This window comes from Melopsittacus undulatus, chromosome 4 (assembly GCF_012275295.1).
Source record: "Melopsittacus undulatus isolate bMelUnd1 chromosome 4, bMelUnd1.mat.Z, whole genome shotgun sequence".
Classification (NCBI taxonomy): Eukaryota; Metazoa; Chordata; class Aves; order Psittaciformes; family Psittaculidae; genus Melopsittacus; species Melopsittacus undulatus.
In genome coordinates this window covers 6,449,620-6,472,638 of record NC_047530.1, presented here as the reverse complement: position 1 = coordinate 6,472,638, position 23,019 = coordinate 6,449,620, and the positions used below count along the sequence as shown (strand labels likewise).

The 23,019-nt window shown below is 43.1% G+C and overlaps 1 protein-coding gene across 4 annotated transcripts in view; it reads right to left on the bottom strand.

Moving 5' to 3' along the window:
* The window catches only part of AMBRA1 (autophagy and beclin 1 regulator 1), a 131,024-nt gene that overhangs the window by 43,566 nt on the left and 64,439 nt on the right, over positions 1 to 23,019 (bottom strand). For all 4 annotated transcript variants that reach the window (XM_034061664.1, XM_034061663.1, XM_034061665.1 and 1 more), the window contains 3 exons: positions 9,183 to 9,293; positions 797 to 985; positions 188 to 342 (listed from right to left, as the gene is read on the bottom strand). In XM_034061664.1, coding sequence (XP_033917555.1) covers positions 188 to 342; positions 797 to 985; positions 9,183 to 9,293 — 455 coding nt within the window. The remainder of the gene's footprint in view (positions 1 to 187; positions 343 to 796; positions 986 to 9,182; positions 9,294 to 23,019) is intronic.

The window sequence follows — 23,019 nt, the reverse complement described above, 5'->3', positions numbered from 1 at the left end:
TACTTTCATGTTCTCCTGCCATGTTTGCATACCTCTGTAATAAAGTCCTTGACATGTTTACTCTTCAGTGGGCTTGAGCACGCTACCTCTTTGCTATTATGACCCAGCCATTAACTACTAACCTAGAGCCAAAGCAGCAAGAAATGACTAATGGAAACACAGAGAAGCAGAATACACACACACTCACCCTCATAGAGGTTTCTCCACCGTGGGGCTGTTGCAGCCTGAAGACTTGGGCAACCATGTGTTCAGTGGACGAGTGCAGCAGGATACGTCGGGAAGCCAGTCCCACCATTACATATCTGCCCATTGGCGACAGGCTCACAGAAATGGCATTAGGGCCTATGAAGAGAACAGGAGTAATTTCTCTCACAAGTTGAAATCCCTCCCCATGTTTCATCCTCACAGCTTCTTCATTCCCTTTCAGCATTCCCATAACATATGGCACACTAAGCTCATTCTTATAAGGGGCAGAGAAGAATAAGGAGACCTGCACAAATACAGATTTTGTGGGACATTTCCTTATTGCAAGCATCTTCCCCCTAAAACAATGAAGTTCTTTAAGGAAACAAATACTCTCCCTTAGCATCTCCCCTGTACCAGCACCTTACATGTCCAGACCAAACCACAAGCTTTTCCCCAGTAGTACTGCATTTGTAGCTGGTTGGAAGGCTAACAAAACATTTCCCGTTACTACAATCACTGGTGTTCAGACTACTGCACTTCTCACTGCAGGCTGAGTCCTGAGGTAACTTCTCACACTCCCACCCACCCTGACTTCTTGCTGTATGCTTACCAAACCGCTTTGTGTAAAGCATCTCGCCCAAGTTGTGCGGTGCCAGGGAATACACAGCCAGTATTCCTTCATCAGGGAAGCCTCTCTGGCTGCTGGGAATGAAGGCTGCCAGCAGCTGCCCATCAGCAGAGATATCACAGCTAGCATCATTGTAAATCTTGCAGTTTTGAACAAGCACGTTCACAGAGGCTGCAAGGAATAAAGAAAGGAACAGTGATTAAAGTACTTAGGTTCAACAAAGAATAAGGTAAGATTTAAACATAATGCTAGAGACGGAACAATACATGTAAAAGGCACTCATGACATTTAGCTTTCTCCAAAAGTTTATGAAATTTTAATACCCTGATTAATGTAAAATCTGCTCCAAAGCGGAGATAAGACACTCCAATGAGCCCAGGAAATGAAATCTACTCACCTCCTGGAGCCTTCAGCCAAGAAACAGTGGCAATTGCACTTTATCAGACCCTTCCTTTGTTGAGTATAACACCAGCCTTTGCAAAGGACAGCACAGTTTAAACAAGCCTCAAATTGTGACTCTGACAAACTCCAGCAGCAGCATCATTAGAAACAGTACATCTTAATTCATTTCCCCTGCTCTTGTGAAGCCCCTAAGTTCCAGCTCCCCTTTATCTCCAACAAACAGGAGATGAGAGAAAAATTCCTCCCTGCAGATACATTCATTTCCAATAGCTCTGTGCCCTTCATATGCAAGCTCTTTGGGTTACTGACTCTTACTATACACTTGTACCATCCATAGTACAATGAGGTTCCAAGGCCTTGTGGCATTGTTACCACCAATGGTTCAACAGTGGCTTGGTAAAACACAGCTGGAGTCATGCTTGCTTTTTCAACCTAACCTAAATATGCTCCAGTTTTTCACTAAAACCACTAAAATTATTCCAGGTTTGTAGCTGGAACTGCACACGCTATTTTGGGTATGGGGAAATTTCATTTTCTAGGATTTTCAAACTCACAGGAGCAGAAATGTAAAGAAATAGAAATAAAGCCCACATTTGCGATATATAAGCTTTGCGTGCTAGAAGACAGAACAACCCATCTGACATGCCTGAAGATATAGCAGCATGTGGATCACTATGTGAACTTCTACCCTCCAGAAATTCCCTTTTAAAATATAGGAATATGCCCAGCCTAGAAGTAGTTTTGATTTATTCAGCTAAAATTGCTGATGAGTTTATTATGAAGGCACTTCTCAAGCTAGATTCCTTATTAGTTTAACAAAAGAACAGTGCCAAGAATGCTTCGTGCATACTTCTGAAAGTCTGAACTTCCAAATCAAATTAAGGCTCTAACTCAATGTTTTAAGAAACTGGTGCTGCTGCCAGGAAAAAACAAACCTTGCCCTTTGTTCCCAACACTTCTGTGCACAGAAAGCTACATCAGGGAACTGATACGGTTGAGAAATTACTGACTGTGGTCTGTGGTCGCTTCTTAGCCAGAATGGTTTCCCAACCTGGTATGCCACACAGCCACTTGCAGGAGCAGAAGATGTCATGCCAGGAAAGCAGACAGGACTGCTCGTTCTTCCGGCACTGCTGATTTGAAGCACTCACTGAACCTCATCTTTAGCTCTTCTGGTCTCAAAGACATTTTCCCTGGGAACTGCTTTCCTACATGGCTGAGTATCAACTTCTGCTGTTGCAGTTAAGAAACCCTGATGAAAAAGATGATGAGGATGAGAAGTGGACTATATAATTACACTCTGTACCAAGCCACCTACACCTGTACTCTATATTTATCCAAACTTTTTTTTCCTCCAGTCTCAAAGCTGCTAAAAACAGTAATTTTCAGCCTAGCATAAACAGAAAGGTGCTGAACAGAAAAAGGTAAGTAACAGTAGTCACTGTCAGTGCTGTAATAACAGAATCTAAACCACACATGGCCCTTCAAAGAACAGACGGTCCAAAGGATAACAAAATTCCCGACTGCTTAGATTGAAGCTAGTTGAACAGAAAGGCAGCAGAAAAAAAGATTAAAGACTATACTATCTGATTTTAAAAGTAGTAGAATTAACACCACACCCCCCCTTCTTTTCCTTAAGTCCAGGCTTCATGCAAGTACTCATTACATCATCACAAGAGAAGATGGACCTCAATGCAGGCACTGCAGTATATGCTGTGAACTAGCTAAAGGATGCAGGACAACAGGTTACACTACTGTAATCTCTGTTAAACTGGAGGGATTCCTGCAGAATTCTTCAGTGACTCATTGCAAAACCAGTCCTATTTATTAGCTTTATCAATGGGCTAGACACAGAGTGGAGCTGGTTGATGAATTCTGTTGATAAAGTTGGGTAATTTCATTAACAGAGCATGATCAGACCACACAGTGAACTGAAAGACACAGAGACATAACAAAAGGGAAATGGAAGAGTTTTAGAGTGTATTAATTTATCTTATTATATATTATATTATTATATATTATAAATTTCTGCTTTACCTAGGAGCTTCTCAGTTGGCAACAGAGAATCAGCTTTGGTAATCGTTGCAAGGACTGAGCCATCCAATGGGCATGAAAGAGATCCTACAGTGCACTAGGGAGCACATGTACAGGTGTTAACGTACAATCTTGTGCTGGGACCACATGGAGGATACCAGTCACAGCTTTGGTCAGCCATGTTCAAGAAAGAGTAAACCTTAAATGGCAACAAGTTCAGCAAAGAGATAGGAAGATGACAGGGGGGGGGGGGATATTAAAGAAAAAGACTGTGAGGAAATAGGATTGCATTTACAAAAAATACCAGCAAGTAAGTGCAAGAAAAACACCAATTCTCTTCAGAAATAACACTGACAGGTAAGTGGGTAAAAGCAGCCATTAAGCTTGGAAATTAGAAGATTTCTACCAGACGAGCAAGATTCTAGAATAAACTTTCAACAGAAGTGAAAAGGACAAAGAATTTAACCAATTTTAAGACAGAATAAGAGGATGTGCTTGCCTAAGACAGCACGGAGCTACACTCTGTGGCTAAGGGGGTCCTTTCTCACCAATTCCTTTGTAGCTGCACTCAGGTCAGCAGTGATCTAAGTAATTGGAGGGGGAAAAAGTGTGGGGAGAGCTTACAGGGCAGGTGAACATTAGAACTCTCACAACCAATTCTGAGTTAACTAGTTAAAAGACAGCCAAGCAAGAAGGCCTGCAACAGAGCAAACCTACCCATCACAAAGGGAGAGCATCTGCCAGAGCTATGCCAAGCTATGAAACTCACCACCACTACCTGCACAAAAAACCTTGGATTATTAGAAAAGTATAGTCCTGTTATTTTCTTTGGGATCAAAGAACTGTTGTCTCTCATCCCTATCCTGCTAGACATGTAGCAAGTTTTGTTCTGCATCCCTGGGCTCAGGGACGGATGCCATTTCCATAAGGTAGCCATGGTTTCTCTACAATGTTTACTACTGTTACCTGAGGCTCAATATTGGAAGTAGCCAAACTGTATACTTGCTTCATCAGTCCAAAGGCATGGGTGTCTTCTAGCCCAGGGACCTCTCTGTACTCATGTCCTAGTGCTTTTCAAAGAGGTGCCAGAAGTTTTAGAGGGGACAGATACCGATTTCTATGGGCACAGGTGACATTTCTTCCTTGTTCCTGTAACTACTGAAAAATCAGAGTTAACAGAATCCATGTTTCTTCTCAGCTTTTAAAGTTTGGGGATTTTTTTAATCTAACGCAACCTTGGACTTTCTTAAGAATTCCACATCTTTATTTCTGTAAGGTAAGAGATTTCTTCTGCACCATTTACAGATACAGGGACATTGCCATGTCTTGTACATACTCTCAGCTCCATGGCTATTTTTTTTCCTTTCCAGATATCTTAATAGTCTTCCTTATCTAGCATTTACTACATGTCTTTTAAAAACAATGTAGGGTTTGGCCCCCTCACTCACCAAGCGCCTATTTATCATATAGCACATATTCACATTTTCTGTTACATGGTTTTTCTTTCCCTCACCCCCCTTTCAATGCAGCAGAGAGGTTTTGGTGAGCAGTCCACAGGGATGGCCAACACAACTGCATGGTTTGTTCTTTTTCAAGTTTGCTGCATACAGAGAATGCCTCATAGCAAAACAGATTGTGAGCTCCGCTGCCAGAAGTGAACTATCTTCCCCCTTGATGTGTGTCTGGAACATAAAACATCACAGATGCAAGATGTGCTAAACAAGGAAGAGCGCCCTTTATTTCAGTCTTTCAATATCTGATTCGTGCTGGCATTATGGTTCTTTGCTCTTCCTTCATTTACAATGGATGAGGGACTCAGTTAGCACTTACACCTAGAACCAAGGGAGCCTACTGTGCCAGCAGAAAATGTCTAAACATGAGAGGTGGAGATCTCAGCAAGGTTTCTTTTTAAGGAACAGCATCTAAGAGATTCCCAAGACACGGGGAAGATGACAATACCCATGCATTTGCCAAAGCCACAGGCTATTTGATTTCTTTGAGCCCAAGGCCTGATCTATAAAAATGAAGCCAATGCTGACGATTTTAGGGGGGGGTGAAAGAATTGCTATTTTTGAAAACCATTTACAACAAGGCTGCCCTTTCATCTCGTGTTTTCTTTTGTTGTTAATGCAGCCACCGAGCTGACAGAACACATCAAAAGAAACATCAGAGAACAAATTAATCAAGCTGTTGTGCCAACTAGGAGTGCTTACACCTACAGCATAATTATGCTTGAAGCTGAGGAAAGGCCTACAATGCCGGCAGTAACAGCACTGCTTGCCAAAGGAAAACAGCCCTGGGTGCACCATCCACTTCTAGTCACAATTAAGGATGACACTTTATTAATGGCTGCTCCTATTCATACATTGTTTAGCATGCCTTTTCTTCTTTTTCTTTTCTTCTTATAAGTTCTTCAGCATCCCACTTACTTATAATACTTACTGGACCAGTAAGTAGCGATCAAATCACCTTCCTCAAGTCCCAGCCAGTGTCAGAACAGGACAAACTCCTGATATGTGACTGAATGTGGAAGAAGTGGACCAGTTGAGCCACAACGGCTTGAAAATGAAATAACAAGCAGTGAGTAGCACAAAAGGAGCTATATTCAAAAGCAATAAATAAGAGATAAAACCTTCAACCATTTTACCTGTGGACAGGCTATATTCTACGCTGTTCACTGATTTGATACTCACCTGTTAGCTGCAGGAAATCTTAAGGATATGCAATACTTACTAAAAGAATATTAAATAAATGCCAGAGATAGCATTGTGTCTGCTGCCAAATAAATTCCTCACCCCAGTGTTAATACGACTGGCATTTACAGCTTAAGACTGGACCATGCTCACGTCAAGAGTTATTAAAAGCAAAGCTGGCAAAAGGAGAAGAAATCTGAATCCATCATTTCCCATTTTGCAATTAATAGAGAAAGACAGGGCAGAGATTAAAATCCCACACGTCCCTGCAAAGCCATTTCCCCAAGACTTCCAGAATCCTCTGTGTGCGTGTGCTGGACTGAACATCAGTGATGTTGCTGCTGCAGAGCCAAGTCCAGAGCCCAGGGCTCTGAAGGCTGCTGGAGCCCAGCCGCTAAGATCCCAGGACTGCACTCATCATGCTGCTGTCACTTGCTCGGATGCATCCGTGTCAGTGGAAAACATCCTACTTCCAAACTATCTTTTCTTTGTTTAATGGTAACAGGAAGAAGAGCTGCTCGGAGATGAGGCTGGCCACGGAGTTGTTTCTTTGATGGAAAGAGGAGCTGGCAAGCAGTCCCGAACTTCAGCTGCATCATTTCATCCGCCTGAACTCCCAAACCACTTGTGGTTCAGGTCAGTCCCAGGAAGTGCTGTTGCCCCCTCTGTGTAAGCAGCTTCTGTCACATGACCACCTCTGATTTATAGGAAATGATGGAAAAAGAAGGGATCTTTTGAGGTCACACGCTTTACTGGGAAAACAGTTTATTTCCAAGGTCAGGAAGAGTCAGAAAACACTCATCCAACTACCACTCCACTGTTACACATTTAGCTTCACTGTATCTCTACAAACGTATGCGCCTTGCCAAACTTGCAGCTAGGCTCTGCTCTGTGCCTAGGCAGGTTTGGCATGGCATGCAGGCTTGGCATCCTAAATACCTGGTTTAGGATGAGCACATCTGCTACATCTTCTTACATCCCAACTGAACCTTGGCAGAGGGAGATATGGCTAACAATCTAGAAATGCCAGAGTTGGGCTCAGCATGTGAAAAGGAAGAGGCAGAGTAAAACTGAACATTTCCAAATGGTAATAAATCAAGATGGACAAATCAAATACTATGAAGCACAAAGTCAGGAGTCAGATGGGCTTGTAGCAGGAATCCTGCCTGCAAGAAGGGCACAGTGACAACAGAAACCATAGCCCAATTTCCAGCTAATTAAAAGCTATTTCAGAATAGAAGGATCCTGGCAGGGTAGAGGAAGAAGATTGAAATATTGATGTCTTGAGGAGCAGATGGTTCTTATTTTCCATGGGATTCCATAAATTATAAACAAACATCTTATGCTTTTTTTTTCTTAAATCAGCAGCCTTCTCAACTGCCAGATGAGGCCAAAAGCCCCCCAAAGCTATAAAAAGCTATTAGCAGCTGTAGCATTCTTCAAATACTTCACAAGTTTGCAGAGAAGTCCCAGAGAATTTAAGTCAGAAGCAAGTTGTTTCCTCTTCTGACTTCATCATTGCCACCACATGGCAAAACTTCAGCAGTGATCCTTAGCCTACACCTTTACACTGGTACTACAAGGTTTGGTAGCTCAGAGTATGACACACAAAAGCACTGACAGATGAGTTCAATGCAGTATTTGACTTTCAAGAATACATTGAGCTTCTTCCCAAGAGACAGAATGGTTTTCAAGGACAAAACATAAAGCATTTTCCCCTTTACAGTGTTGAGGGTTACCATCTAGAAGCAGGGCTTTTATTTCCCAGCAGGCTATAAGCATCACACCACTATGTTTTATACAGTGTGAAGGAAAGAGATGAGACAGAAACACCAGATGCTTTATCCACAGGAACACCACACTAAGAAAGCTTCTCATAATGGGGTGGTGGCTTTTCCCCTAGCTCCTCTGATTTCCCAAGGACCAGGGGGTAAATGGCCCCATACAGCTTGCCCAGAGAAGTTGTCGATGCCCTATCATTGGAAGCGTTCAAGATCAGATCAGATGGAGCTTTGAGCAACTTGATTTATCTAAAGATGTCCCTGCCTAGGGATGGATGGGGATGGACTAGATGATCTTTAAAGCTCTCTTCCAACCTAAACCATTCTATGGTTCTATGATTTCAGTTCCCCACATCTCTGCTGCTATGGTGTTACTCCATGTGCTCGTACTGGGTCCGTTAAGCAACAGGACAGTACCCACCAGAGACCTCTACTGTCAGATATGTAACTTTCAGAACTGCAGAGCAGACAGGGCTGGGACTGGAAAAAACTTTCTTAATTCATTTCAATGGCCACCAGTGAAAGCAGAAGTCTTTCTGAAAACAGAATCTTTGCTCTCCCTAAAAAAGTCAGTCCCTTAAAGCAGAACCCAAATTGATTTTGCTGAGAAGTCAAGCAATGACTTTGTCATGTGCACAGAAATGGTCTAAGCTAAAAATCACTGTACAAAAAAAACAAAACCATGAATATCTACCTCCTATCTTCATCCCAGGCTGCCACAAACGTTTCTGCAGCTGTGCAGGAAGCTATATCAGGATACCATTCTGGGTTAAAAATAGTCTTTCTAGTCAAGTTAGTTTTAGCCCCAAAAAAGTCATTCCTTGATCAGCTGACCACATGCATTGAATATGCTTGTGCATGCATAAGGAAATCTCTTTCAGTGTGACAGCTAGCTTATGCCATAGAACATATGTAGAACTGTGGTCTGATTTTCACAAAGGGAAGGTGAAAAATACATAAAACTATGTATGTGTATATAAAATCAGTAATATTGCCCATATTCTTGACTCGGAAGCAGCTTTCATCTGAGATATGGGACAAATATGTGCTTTTGCAAATGGATAAAAGTTACATCTGCTTTCTGCTTCTCCTGGCTTTCAACGCTGTGGTAACAGACCAGGGTCCTGATTCCAAGAAAGTACAGCAGTACTTTAACCCACACTAATGTCAGGAACTTAGAGAATTCAGACCCAATTCATTAGCAGGTCTTAACAAAGGTATAAAGACAACATCCTTCTAGAAACCTTGATTTGCTGACAGCAAGAACACAGAAGCTAGACAGAGCAGGAAGAGCTCTGCATGCTTTTAGTCAACTTTCTCAAAGGGCTATTTGACTGTTCCAAATGTAACAAGACAATCCAACAATCCAAGGCCTGCAACATACAACTACCTTTGGAAGATCCTAGAGCTGTGGTTGGTATAGATTTAAAAGAAGTACTGGTGTCCTTTCCAGCTTACCATTGCTGATTTCAGGCAGATCAAATTTAGTGAAGTCCCACCACTGGAGCCGGTAGGTTGTGTTGGCAATGTTACTGGCCACAGCTGACTGTCCATCCCCAATCACAGCACCTACACAAAAGGGGAAATAATTAGCAATTTAACCATCAGAAGTTTATCCAGAGAAGAGCTGGGGAGACAAAACCATGAAAACCCTTTCAAAATTGCACTTTGGCAGAATTACACAAAACTCTAGATTCTTAAAGAAACCTTATTTACAGAAATGGCAACACCTGCAAAAGAAACCATAGGAAATTAATAGGAAAGCACCTTCCTGCAATACATTTCTGAAAGAAATAAAAGCTGATGAGGTAAGACTTGTCCAGACTCAAGGCAAGAAACCCAAATTAATTCACTTGATGCAAATGTATTCTCCTAGTGAAGCTTCTTGTACATCTATGAAGGCAGACCAGAATAAATACTAAGGAAAAGCATTGCCCTGGCAAATCACGCCCATTTGTGGACATAATCTCTGCTATTACTGTAAACTCCACTCAGAAGATACAGGTTGCCTACAACATTTGTCACACAGTAAGGACTGGAACAGAAAATATTTGGAGGACCTATGAGCTGGCCCTTTGCTGCTCTGGGTGGCCCAACCTACAGCAGGCAGGGGCTGTGCTGACTCCAGGCAAACAACATGACCCTTGCTAACCACCCAAGGATTTGGGCAACAGCCCAAAGCAGAAGGCTAAGCGGAATACTTCAGAAACTAGCACAAACAGTGTATTTTCCCAGGCAGAAGGGAACTGCCACTGGTAACTCAAGTCAGCATACATTAGAAACAGCTCAGAGGCATTAAATGCAATCCCTAGGGAGGCAAGTGGAGGGAAGATACAGTTCTATGCAGTACTAGAGTCAAAAATTTCATGTTATTTGCAGTCTCTAAGGTCTTCATTACATGCAACCATTGTGCTACACACACATGCTGGCAGCCAGAGAAACTCAAGGTGATAGAATTTGATAACAGAGCTCAAACCAAGATCACCAAGTACAAAGGAGGAAAAGCAAAGCCTCCAGTGTACCCAGTCTAGATTTCAGCATTTCCACACTGTCTCTGGTGGGAAACACACAGAAAAGTCAGTGGCTTCACTCTCCCAGAAGAGCTGGCTCAGGACTCTGCTGCCACAGCAGCAACAGTGGAAGAGACATCACTTCTCCAGCGCACAGCAGGCCAGGCGCCTGTGCTGACAGCTAAAAGCCCACTGACTGCCAGCAAATGAAGCAGTGTGGAGGAAGACAAGGAGGATAGGGCAGCTGATTTTTACTTACCAAATCCCAGCAGAGCACTCAGGCTTGTAAAACAATGGCCTGAACACACACACACACACACAAACAGGGTTTATGCTTTCTCTACAAAGTAAAGAACAGGATGGGCAGAGCAAAGTAAGGAAGTAAATTCTAGACTGGTGCTGATAAAGACACCGAGAGGCTGCTGCCAGTCCTCTCTTCATCAATAAGCTGTCTTGAGTCCTGATTTTTAGGTCTGGAGAAAGCTCAGAAATTTGCCAAGAGCAAGACTTGTGAGCAGGGAGAGCTTTACACTGTGTACCCAGCTGTGCCAGGCCTGCAGCAATCAACAAACCTCCACCACGGGTCTGCTCAGCCTCTGTATCTGCCTCTGTCAGACACACACACATCACTTGGAGAGCGGAATTAAGGACATTTCCATTGCTCTATATACGCCCAAGGCCTTGTTCTCCATATCCTCCAAAACAAAAGGCTTCTCTGAACAAAAGATATATGCTGGAGAAAGCAGATTCAATGCATTAATGAAATTATATTTTGTAACTAGAAGTGGAAGAAGGACAATTAAGTTTTATGTTGCTTCATCTTTCCAGGTCTCATTGCAAGCCCCTGCTTGGTACACAAGGGCAGCCTTGCCTCAAGCCACCAGGTGGAAAACAGCAAAGTAGCTTCTGTACAGATTTGAAGCAGTGGGACTTGCTGCAGGGGAACAGTAACTAACATCACTTCTATGGGACTCAGACAAGGAAAACACCCAGCAAAGACAGGCAACAGAAGTGAGATTCATGGCATATAATTCCAGGATATTGATCTCATTACAGATGGACATTACAAAATCATCATCTATTTTGCAACAAGAACAACCTTTGTAGGCATAGCAAGTAATATAGAAACTGAAGAATACCATACCATAAGAGAGTAAGCATCTGCTCCCTCTACATCATAGAAGCCTAGCAACATCCCTAAGTGCTCCACAAACAGCAAGTTCATCTGGCTCACGCTACTCTTGCACCTACTGCTACAAGTGCTATAAAAAAAGCTGTTGGCAAATGGCTTTGATTATTTTCCTGTAAAGATTCCGGTCTTCTCATCCCTTTCCCCGGAACCTTCAGGTTAGTTATGGTGTTCATTTAAACCTCACATCCTTTCACCTCCAAAGGGGGTCAAATCCTACATGGAAAAGCTAACAATGGAAAGAAGCATTCCCATCTATGGGACAGCTCAGCAAAAGCCATCAAATGGTTGTGCTTCAGGTAATCCATATCTTTATCAAAAAGACAGGAGACACGGAACAAAGTTCAGAGAGAGAAAGGTGCATGTTGAGAAGGATCTGGTCCATTTTTCAAAGGCTCCAAATCTGTGTGCTTCACACTAATGAAAAATCCATGATCTACAAGGTTTTATGAAGTATTACCTCTATTTATACTAATGACGCGATTAAGAAGTGTAATTATTAAACTATATGTAGCTTCATATAACGAAGTGGCATAACATTCGTATCACAAGTCCTGCCAGAAGCCTCCCACATGTACTGTCCTACAGTAAAGATGATTGAATGTCTGAAATGTTTGCATGCTTTTAATTTAGGGAGGAAAATACACCCCAGTACACAACTATGCTATCCGAACCTTTGGTGTTTGCTTTTTCCATTGGTTAATAGGGAAACTGGCGACCATGGGGGGAAAACGTAAGAAAGTTAAAATCCTCACTACTGAGCTTTGTGCACCAGTGTGAGAACTCATTCTCAGCCAGCTTTGCCCAGTCAGGGTTTCAGCCTGGCTGAGATCCGAAGAAGGTGCTGCTGCCTTCTAAGTTCTAGTGTAACCCGGAGGCAAACGACACACTTCAGCTTCTTAAATGTGGGCAGCAGCACATCAGCTCTTACAGTAGGAGTTCTCACCAAGAGCTTGACAGTCTGTCCTGATTCCTAGGTCTTCCACTGTTTGATGGGATCACAAGTGACTGTAGCGGGTACCTGAGGGTCTTGGGCTTGTCACCCCAAGAACAGAAGGACCTTTCACCGCAGAGATGATGTAGATTCCAACATGCTGAAATCTAAAGCAAAGGCCAATTGAAATGCAGTGAACGTAGGTTTGATTGGCAGCTTTCCTGCGTCTGTCTATCACTGCGTAATAAACACTGGGTGATGGCAGAAATGAAGATAAATGCTTTCAGCAGCCCCCCCCTTCTCCCCTCACCGCCCCGATCTCCATCCACCCCCACTCAGCACATGACAAGAGAGTTTAAAGAGTGGGGGGAAAAAAGTCTTAACAAAGACTTCACAAAAAAAAATCCTCAAATCTTTTCTTATAGGCCACCTACACGTGACAGATATTTACCCGTCAGTCTCAATCCCCTCTGAGGGTCCAACTCATCTTGGCATGTGGAGAAATGAACCTTTCCCAGTCAGCTATTGCTCATTTATGAATCAAGCCAGGCAAGCCAATGTGAGTTTAGACTGAAAGGGTACAAAGCGGTGCAAAACCACTTTCCATGGCACTCCAGCACTCCCTCAGTGAACAGCAGGATACTGCCAGACTACTACTATCGGGCTCTCAGAGGAAGAGCTAACAACTCCAAAAGTCACACAGGCTTTGGGGTACAAGTTTCACGAATACGGATCATCTACATATTGTGGGAATTTCTTTCCCATGTATTTACCAGAAACCACAGCTCATTTTTTTCCTAGATTATATCCTTTCCTCTAGGTTTTTAGTGCCTGGCAGGTCCCCTCACAGTAAGAGAAAAATTTATTAAGATGCTTACAGATAAGCTTGAGGAAGCTGGATAAGTCCCTGAGCTAATTTGTGACTCAACTGGAGACAGTGATTAGGCCCTAGTATAAAATTCCCCCTAGATTAGTACTTGCATGCTTAAGCATGAGTACCTCTGGAAAGTAATTACCTCTTTATGAGCTGGTTTGTAACCGTAGCTAATGATACTGAGGTTATCCTACCCTTGGAGAAAGGATCTATCACAGCTGATGAGTTTTACATTTACTAGTTCTAGATTTACGATAATACAAGCCCCAGGAAGCCCAAAACACAAGACAGATTGATTTGGCAAACCAAGGCTAAAGCTCTTTGCTGCAAGAATACACCAGACTCTCTCAACCAGTTCCGAAGCAATCTGAATTCAGCTGAAATGTGGTTACCAATCTCTGCAGCCTAGTGGAGATGTAACAGGTTCTTGCACATCTCTGACCCTGAAGTATTTGATGGGGCAGCCTGGTTCTGGGGACCACCTTTGATCACAGGAAACATTAAATCATAATAAGCATTTGACAAGTTCAAACAAATCTCTGTTTCATGCTACCACAAAGACACTGCCTTTGAAGTGGCTGAGCTAAGTATCTAAAACTGGGCTAATGCTGTAGAAACAGTATGCATAGCAACCTGGGATTTTCAAGGATTTATTTTGCTTGCTTTTCAGCAAGTTGTAAATAGGAAGTGTGCAAAAGGATTTTCATGAATGGATGCACAAAACGCTACTATGACTAGTTCAGTATAGATTCAATGTTAACTGAGAAAGCCTCAGAGAGGTCTATGCTCTCTGAAGGCTGAACCCTTCGAAGGACTATTATTTTTCCTTTACCCCAGATGTATAAAGTATTTCCTATTCATGCCCATTCCTATTGCAAAATCTCCTTTTAAAAGAGGTGATGCTTAGCTTGCTGAGTTCCACAGTCCTATCAGCGATGGGAATTTCAGCTGCAGGCAGTGAAGATGACCATCATAAAAGGGGCTCAGTAAAATGCCCAAGGGCCTCACTCACAATGTGAACAATACGAGCATCATACAGGAAAGCAAATTTTCCAGCTACAAGTTTCAGACTTCAAAAGGTAATTGGTTTATTTGCAAGAAACACAATTAATGCCCTGCCCAAAGCCTCCATCTACAGTACAGCCATGATGGCTCCTTGACATCTTCCCAACATTAGAGAACTTCCTTTGTCTGATCATGACAATTAACACAGAAATGCATCTGGGAAGTGTTTGTCTTTGATGGTAGGATCCAGTTTTTCCTCAGGGAAAACAGAAGAGGTTAAAGTCCTTTTCAAATGCATTTCCCTCTTAACTGAATTGTTTGCACTTCACCAAGCAAGCTGATAATTTTTCTCCTTAAGAAAGAGAATTCCTGTTTCTCTATTGTTCACCTTACAGAGATGCCCCTGCTTGTGTCACCCTGCTACACTTGGAACATGAGATATAAAACCACATGGTGAGTTTCCAGAACCAGCAAGAGTTGAGCCCCAGCGATGTTCATATAGAACCTCTCAGACAAGGAAAACCCTGTACTGTCCTTGGTGACAAATAAGGTACCTTTTCATAGCCTTTGCATATACACATTGGATCAAGCAAATGTCACTGTTAAAGTCTTCATCCTACTCAGGGTGACCAGTAACAAACAAGCAGTTTCATTTCCTTGCTGCAGGTGCCTCAGCCACTGTTAAGGACAGATCACAGGCTGAGTCTCCAGCTTGCCAAGAACTTCTTGCAACCACCCAATATTAAACATGCACTGCTGAACACAAAAAAAAGCCAACTAAACAAATTGTAAGGAATCCTTTTTTCTACCTACTAAATCGCTACCAATCATCACATCAAGTACAGCCTTGCCACAATGGAAGTCTTGACAGGATTTAAAACAAGTTTTGCACACTATTTTTTACCTGTACAATTCACAATCTTCATGCTATTAAAAAACCCCCAAAACAGGTTACAAGAAATACCATCTGAACTGTGGGTATATACCAGAGTGTCTTACTCATGCCTCACCCTAGTGATGAGAGCAACATTACTGCTCTACAACTGCTGGAAACGAGCAGGGGTGAATGCAACAACTGAGAGCCTGAATTTGGCAACTGAACACAACATAGTAGTTGTAACTGATTCACAATCATTTAGCTTATTCTTCAGAGGACACTTCACTTGCATAGTTTAAAAGTCTGTTCTTGCAGGATAGTAAGTACAATTTACCAGCCGACTGAAGCCTCAAATTCTGGTTGCAGAATGAGAATGGATTGAGTTGGAAGGGACCTCAAAGATCATCCAGTTCCAACTCCCTGCCACAAGAAGCAGAGCTGCAAGTCTCAGCAGTGCTTTTACATTGCTACACCTCCGATGAAGCCAGTAAGTGTGATTTTTAATTTATAAGAAAACCTTTATGAACAAGGACTATTCAGGCTCAGTTGTTTGTTTTCTCATTTGTCATTTATGATGCTTTCAGCTGCAGTGCATGGGAAGTTTGTGGGAAGGCTCCACTCTATTGACTGCTTTACACCATGTAATGGCATATCTTAAAACAGCAAAACCCAATTTGTTCAGGGACCACAGTGAGACTCCTGGAATTCTGACACTGTGTACAGCAGTGGAATGGTGTACAAAGCAACAAAGCTGTTCCATGAAGCACACAGGTGGAAATAAAGGTTATTAGGCTAGATAACTAAGAAAATTTTCCTGCAAACAGAGATGCTGCATCATTAAATGAGCTTGAGAGGAAAATGTTATGGAAACAGAGAGGAACATCTGTTACCACAAGCTGAAACAATTCACAAGTTGTTTGAGAAGTCAATGGGTAAACAGGCTTTTCCCATCAGGGCACCTTGCAGGGAAGGGGAGTCAAGGCTGGAGTCTTCCAGTCAGCTAACTGCTGGAGCTGCTAAAGAAAGCTTCTGCAGACATTATTGCTTGTTTTGAGACCATTTCTTTATTTCCATGTGACAGCAGCATGTGTTAAAAGCATGCCTCACACCACCATATGATTCAAGCAGTAAAACATGTTTCTTACAGTATAGCCTTTTAGGGAAAACATTCAAGCACTAAAAATACATTCCAATCTGCATTTTATTTAACTAATGTTTTCTTTCGACCTTTTCTCCATGTTTGCAGTCTTTTAGAGGATTTTGCCAGCATGCATGAAGAAGCCCTAACAAAAAACAGTGAGCAAAGGGTGGGAGAAAGAGGTTTATGCTTTCTTCCTAAATTCTGTTATTTCATAAACCATAAAATCCTGATACTTACAGAATCAGCTACAAGAGCAATCAGTCACTGCCCTAGTATGGGAGTCTGAAACCTATTTATTGGAAAATACTGGGTAAAGACAATTTTACTTTGTCAGTGTGAGGAGAAATAATAATCTGGGTTACAGTAATTTCTCCATCTGTATCAATCTACTCAAAAACCAAATCAAAATCAATCTACTCAAAAAACCAAAGCTCAAAAATCAGCTACCAAGCAACTGAACCTGCAATAGAAAAGTGTTTCCCCTAATTAAACTGGGTGGGAAATCAAACAAGGCCAGGGCACAGCACTAGGTGAAAAGAGTAGGAGAGATCTGAACTTTGCAGTCTCTAAAGAAATGTGTTCTCTTCCTTCACCTCTGTTTGAACCCACACACAAGGGCATGTTCGCTGCCCTCTTCCCTTGTAAGCTTCCAGAAGCAGCAGGTGACTCTCCAAATGAAAATGCTCCATCTCTTTCCTGCCAGATTTCAGGTTTCACAAAATCCCAGGGAAGGTGAACTAAGAAGGTCTCAATGGCTGATATGTGCTGTGTGTCCCTTGGGCTCCTCCCTCTGCCAACTCTGCCTCTTGCAATGCCTCCGCTCTCTCCCATCACTAAGTCCCTTGCATCATTACCAAGCCCTTCATTAACTGCTGCTGGAAATCTGCTTTTTAACCTTCACGTCTGTGTTTATTCTCTGCACAAAACCAGAGTGAAATCTGTGCCTGGTAGGCACGGCCCTTTGTAGAACTCCTTCTTCTTTCCCTTTCTGACTTTTCAGAGCATGAAATGTGCCTGCTAATCCTAATTGCCTCGGATGGAGAGTCTTGCAGAGACTAGACAAAGGGGAGAGCCTTCCACTGAGCAGCTGCGAGCAGGCACCAGACTCTAAGGTCTCTGGTCTCCAGAGCTCCTATCTCATTTTGCCACATTTCCAAAGGATACAAACTTCCCCAAGGAGCTATACTGGGAACATAGATTTGCCTTCCCCTCTCCTACTTAAATGAAAATTCCAGGCACAAGAGCCCATCTGAGCTCACTGTGCAATGTGACGAGGGTGGGCAGAGTCTTCAGATATCGCTAATGTATGTCAAAGCAGAAAGAGTTATAAATATCTGACTTCTAAGGGTTATTTGCCTGTCTTCATCCCAGAGCCAGGTCTCTTATTGTATTAAAAGTTGCAAGGTCCCACTGGCACATCCACATCCAGCCTTTCCATTAGCAATGCCTGGGCCAGTAAAACAGGCACAGAGAAACTGAATCATCATGTTATTAAGACACTTTTGCCTCCAACAATCATTAAAGAAGTTAACTTTCTGGTCTAGCAGAGTTTGCCTGGATTGAGAGGAATATTTCCACTGCAGCAGCAAACTACTCCTTCACAGGGTTGCTGTCCTTGCCTAACCAGAACATACCTCTATCCAAGGCTAATGCCTGTGTCCTCCACAGCTGTCACATCTCCCATGCTGTCTACTAGGTAAGTGTACTGCACTTCACTCATCTAATGTAGATGCTAATGTAGTATTGAGCTAATCCAGCCTTGCCAAAACCACTGTATGTGATTTTACATGATTCAGAGTTCCTGCAGTTTCCTGGGACTTTCTTGTAGGGACCACTTGCCAAGACACGGGCCAACTTTAGCCCATATTCCACACGGGTTATACTTTACCATCAACTCCATAGCTTAAAAATCAGTGTGGCCGCAGTTTCGGTTCACACTGAATAATTCCTCTTCTGAGGAGAGGCACAAATAGTGTAACAGCACTCTCATCAAACCAATATAGCTACACCAACAGATAGATGCAAAAGAGGTGCAAAAATAACAAGTGAAACTGCTTTTACACAGAAGAGCCTTTTTTATTGTGTGCCTTCTAAACTACATGAAATCCTATTAAACCAAACAAACCAGCAAGCCAAATGCCTGCTACCGCCTCTGCAGCTCTAACTGCAAGAATGTGTGCTTAGCACAACTTTAAACGTGTGTGTCTTATGCCAAAACACTCATCTGCAGTGGAAAAAAACACCTCAGCAGTATCTTTGTGGAGCACACGCATGCCTTATTAGCAACCACATCGCAATAATACAAACTTTCACTAATCCAAGAAGCAGTATGTTCCCTAGAAGGGTTTGAATTCCTGAGATTTAACTGTGTATAATCAACACGCCACCACCAAGCTTCCACGCTGGAGCCACTATGCATTGTGGAAAAGCAGTATGCAGTATTAATAAAAGCTCCAAGCACACAAACACATTCAAAGCCTTGTACTTGCCAATGAATGAAGACTTGCAAGAACTCTTATATCCTTAATAACACATTTCAGGACTGCTGTATTACAGCACAGGCCCTGTGCGTCCAATGGAAATGCTGTGTCAGCTCAGTGACACGGGCTGAGTTACCACCACAATACTGAGCACTAAGCTAAACACACTGAATGGTTGATTACATTTCACAGTCATAATATCCTGTGAACAGGACAAGTCTGTTGAGGAAACAGTTGCCTGTTCTGAATCTGTACTTGTCTGGGAGGTGAAGACAAAGTCACAAGCTTTCAGAGAAAAATGCACCTCCATTAATATGAATGCAGGTCCTGACAACTTAAATAAACTCCATATGATAAACAAGAGCCTTAGGGCAAACGAAGATCTGACAGGTGGCATTTATGCAATGTATTTTAAGGGTGTGCTGTACTCTCAGACCAGTGGGTCACTGTCTGTAAAGAAAACAGGTGCTAACCTTGCATAGAGAATACAAAGCTGGAAAGACACTGCTAAAGGGAGCAATTTATGGGGTATCACCAACTTGATGAGCAAAAGAAGAGAGGGCAGGACAGGAACTGGGAAGCAAGCAGCCAGGCTTGCTGCTTTCTGGGTACAGCAGTGAACAGGGAGACAACCAAGAACAGAAAATTAGCAAACTGGGAAAACACAAAATCTAACAATAGTTTAACTAATGGGAAGGGAGTTTAAATTTAAAGCACGGTGAGATAGAAAGGAGGAAGCACCAGGCTGGAAGAACACACTGGGGACACCACATTGTTCCAACCAGAAAAGAACAAAGAAACCTACAGCAAAGAAAGTACTTGGCACTCCCAGTGTTTTGAATACTTGCTGATGGAGGATGCTGTGAGGGCAGTTTGGCAATGGAAACAAGACTCATTCCTTATCAACCACTAGTTTTAATGCACAAAGTAGGGTTCGTCACCTCAGCAAATCCACAGGGATCTCTACACAGAGTCATTGTAATGGTGTAACATTCAGGATGGTGACACAGCATCAGAGCTCCCAGAGGGCAGGAGGACTCCATCAAGGAGTTCAGCCAAACTCACAACCTTGCTGTGGCTTCTGTAAATCAGTGCCCCAGACGAGTTCAACCCAGACAGGTCCAATCCACTCCAATTACAAAAGAGACGAACACTTTATCCCATTATTTTAAGCAATGTTAAAAGTCAAACTCAAAGCTACCCACAGAAAAACTAAAGGCTTAGGCTCAGGGCAGCCGAAGCGCATCCCAGCTGCTCGGCATACAGGCCCTGAGCTGCACAAGGAATGGCTGTTTCAGATGGGTTTTATCTCTTTTTACGACAGACTTGACCTTAAATCTATCTTGAATACTTCCAGAAGATACTAAGCAGATGTGTCCAAGAAGCTGCTGTACAATATAACCACCACAGCTACGCCACACGGCATGTATAAGCAAGAGTGGAGGGAAATTCAGATGATGAAAACAGGCCTATCAGTTTACTTATCTGTGGTAAGATTACAGATTAGGCACCATCAGGACACAAAGTAGGCCAGGTTTTACTGGAGGTTGGGTTCACAAACTAAAAAGAAACTGTGGTGAGAGGCTCCAAGATCTCATCCTCACAACAGCAGAGCTGGAGGTGCAGCTCCTACCAGACTCGGCAGTGGTAGAGCCTAGAAGAAGATGAGCACTCCAGCTGGCCTCTCAGTCCTAAAACTGTATCTGGGGACTATAAAATCAGGCCTCATAAGTGAGAGGACAGCAGAAGTTAGGTAACAGCTCACTAGCTGACCTATCCAACACCAGTTCTCATTCTACCATCTATTGCGAGACAGATGTGATGAAAACATCCTCATAGCAGCCTTCCAGTATCTGAAGGGAGCCTACAGGGATGCTGGTGAGGGACTATTCATTAGGGACTGTAGTGACAGGACAAGGGGTAACGGGTTAAAACTTAAACAGGGGAAGTTTAGATTGGATATAAGGAAGAAATTCTTTACTGTTAGGGTGGTGAGGCACTGGAATGGGTTGCCCAGGGAGGTTGTGAATGCTCCATCCCTGGCAGTGTTCAAGGCCAGGTTGGACAGAGCCTTGGGTGCCATGGTTTAGTGTGAGGTGTCCCTGCCCATGGCAGCGGGTTGGAACTGGATGATCTTAAAGTCCTTTCCAACCCTAACTATTCTATGATTCTAAAACTGCCACCAGACCTATTCCCCCCACGGCACCACCTTTCTCTTCTACTTCTGCTATGGCACCTCAGGTAAGTCAGACAAAGCTGACGGGTTGGTCTGTCATGAACCAAAAGACAGATCCTCAAACAACTTGTGTGTGCAGCACACCAGGAGACATCACATGGATGGGTGCATGCATGCCCACACCATGAATGCTAATATGAACAATTGTTTGAGAGAAGACAAAGTGTTTCTCCAGCTTAACTGAAACCCACGCCTGCAATCCCAGCTGCCTCATCACCACCTTTGACTCATTCCTCAAACCCTCCCCTCCTCCAGCTTCCATTTCTCTGTTCACAATCTCAATTGCTTATAAGAAAATTACAAAGTGACATTATTTCCTCCATCCTTTCAACCTTCCCTTCCTGCAGTTCCTCCCACCACATACAGAAGCATCTTCCCAACCCTCCTAAGCACTCCACCTGCCTCTATGATTTTATCCCCATCTTCCTATTTCATGCCAATTTGACAGAACACATTTGTATGATCTCTTTCCTCTCACAACACAAACATGCATTAACTTACTGTATCTCTATATTCCTCAGAGACTCCGGATATCTGGTGGGAGAAGGGGAAATGCATTCTGTTTTCTTCTCATCTCTGGCACTCAAAGTACACCACAAGAATACCCAACAGTCACTTCTCCTTCTCTGACAAATCCAGTTTGGATCCTCTCCAGGCCATCTCCCAGATACTACTAAAGCTGCTCTGCTCCTCATGACTCCCTTCCCAGTCAAAGCTCAGGGCCAGCACTCTAACCATCACCTCTTACTTAGCAAAGGCGATAACATTTTTGGTTCTTGGATTACTCTTCCCTTGCCTTGTGTGAATGACTTCCATTGCTATCACTCTCATCACCCTCAAAGATGCTGAAGGAGACAAATGAGCAACCATGATCACCACCACAGTTTCTTCCAGCTTGCTGCCAGCTCTGAAGTTATCTCATGGGTCATAAGCTGCACCTACATACTCCTTCCCACCCATTGCTGCAAAATCAGGTGGGTTGAAGCAGCTTGATACAGCTGAAATGGGAGGTCGGTTTCAGGCAGCGCTTGAAGCAAGAGGTGCGAACCTGGTTCCCAAGCTCAGCAAGAGCTGGACTCAAAGCCAGGCTAGCAGGGAATTCAGCAGGACTTAAGAGCCCAGAGCAATTACATTCATAGAAGCTGGCTCATGGCTCCTGCTGATTTTGAACTCTCAGAAACATAACAACTCCTTCGTGCCAGGGTTGCTGGATTACAGCCCACACTGAGCTCAGCAGGAGAGTGTGTCAACCTCCTATTCAAGAAAGCAAAATACAGCTTCCTTCAGTAGCACTCACTTGCAACTCCTGCTTAGTTCAAAACCAACTCTCCGAGCTCCTGCAGACACTGGAGACCATTCCCTTTTTTGCCCCACTCCAGAGGTGTTGGTATACTAATCTAAAACAACAAACAGGGTGGAAAGAAGAGAGGTATATGAAGTACATGTCCACCCTTGGTTCCTGCTTCTATTTGTTAGCGTACAAAATCTGCCGACTGCATCTACTTTTGCATGCATTCTGGAACAGGATTAAAAGCTAGTATGAGTTTATATTGTGCTCTCATCCTGACTAGGGCCTGTGTGTGTTACTGCACAAGTACTGTTTGGATCCTCTGCTTCGTTTTGTGTAAGCATCTCTCTGTCTCATGCAGGACACTTAGCACCTTCCACACGTTTAATACCCCAAAACCACTGACAAATGCAGCTTTTATGTTTTGGGAAAAGTCCACATCCTAAATTTATTTTCCTACACTCTGCCCTTGCCAAGGGAATGTTCTAAAACTCCATACAGAGAGCAGAATTTCTTTGTGTGGCTCATGTTAAGGTAAAACACAGGCAAGGTAAACTCATGTGGGATGAGCAAACCCACAAGCCAAAAGTGGCATTCAAGACTCAGGCAGGTTGTGACTGACCTTACAATACATTCCATACCTCTTCCCTAATCATCAAGGAAAACCAGCAGGCCAGAAGTATAAAACCAACAGAGCAAGCTCAGGTCACAATACTGAGTGAAGCAAAAATTATCACTGCAGAATCTGATAGCTGGCAACA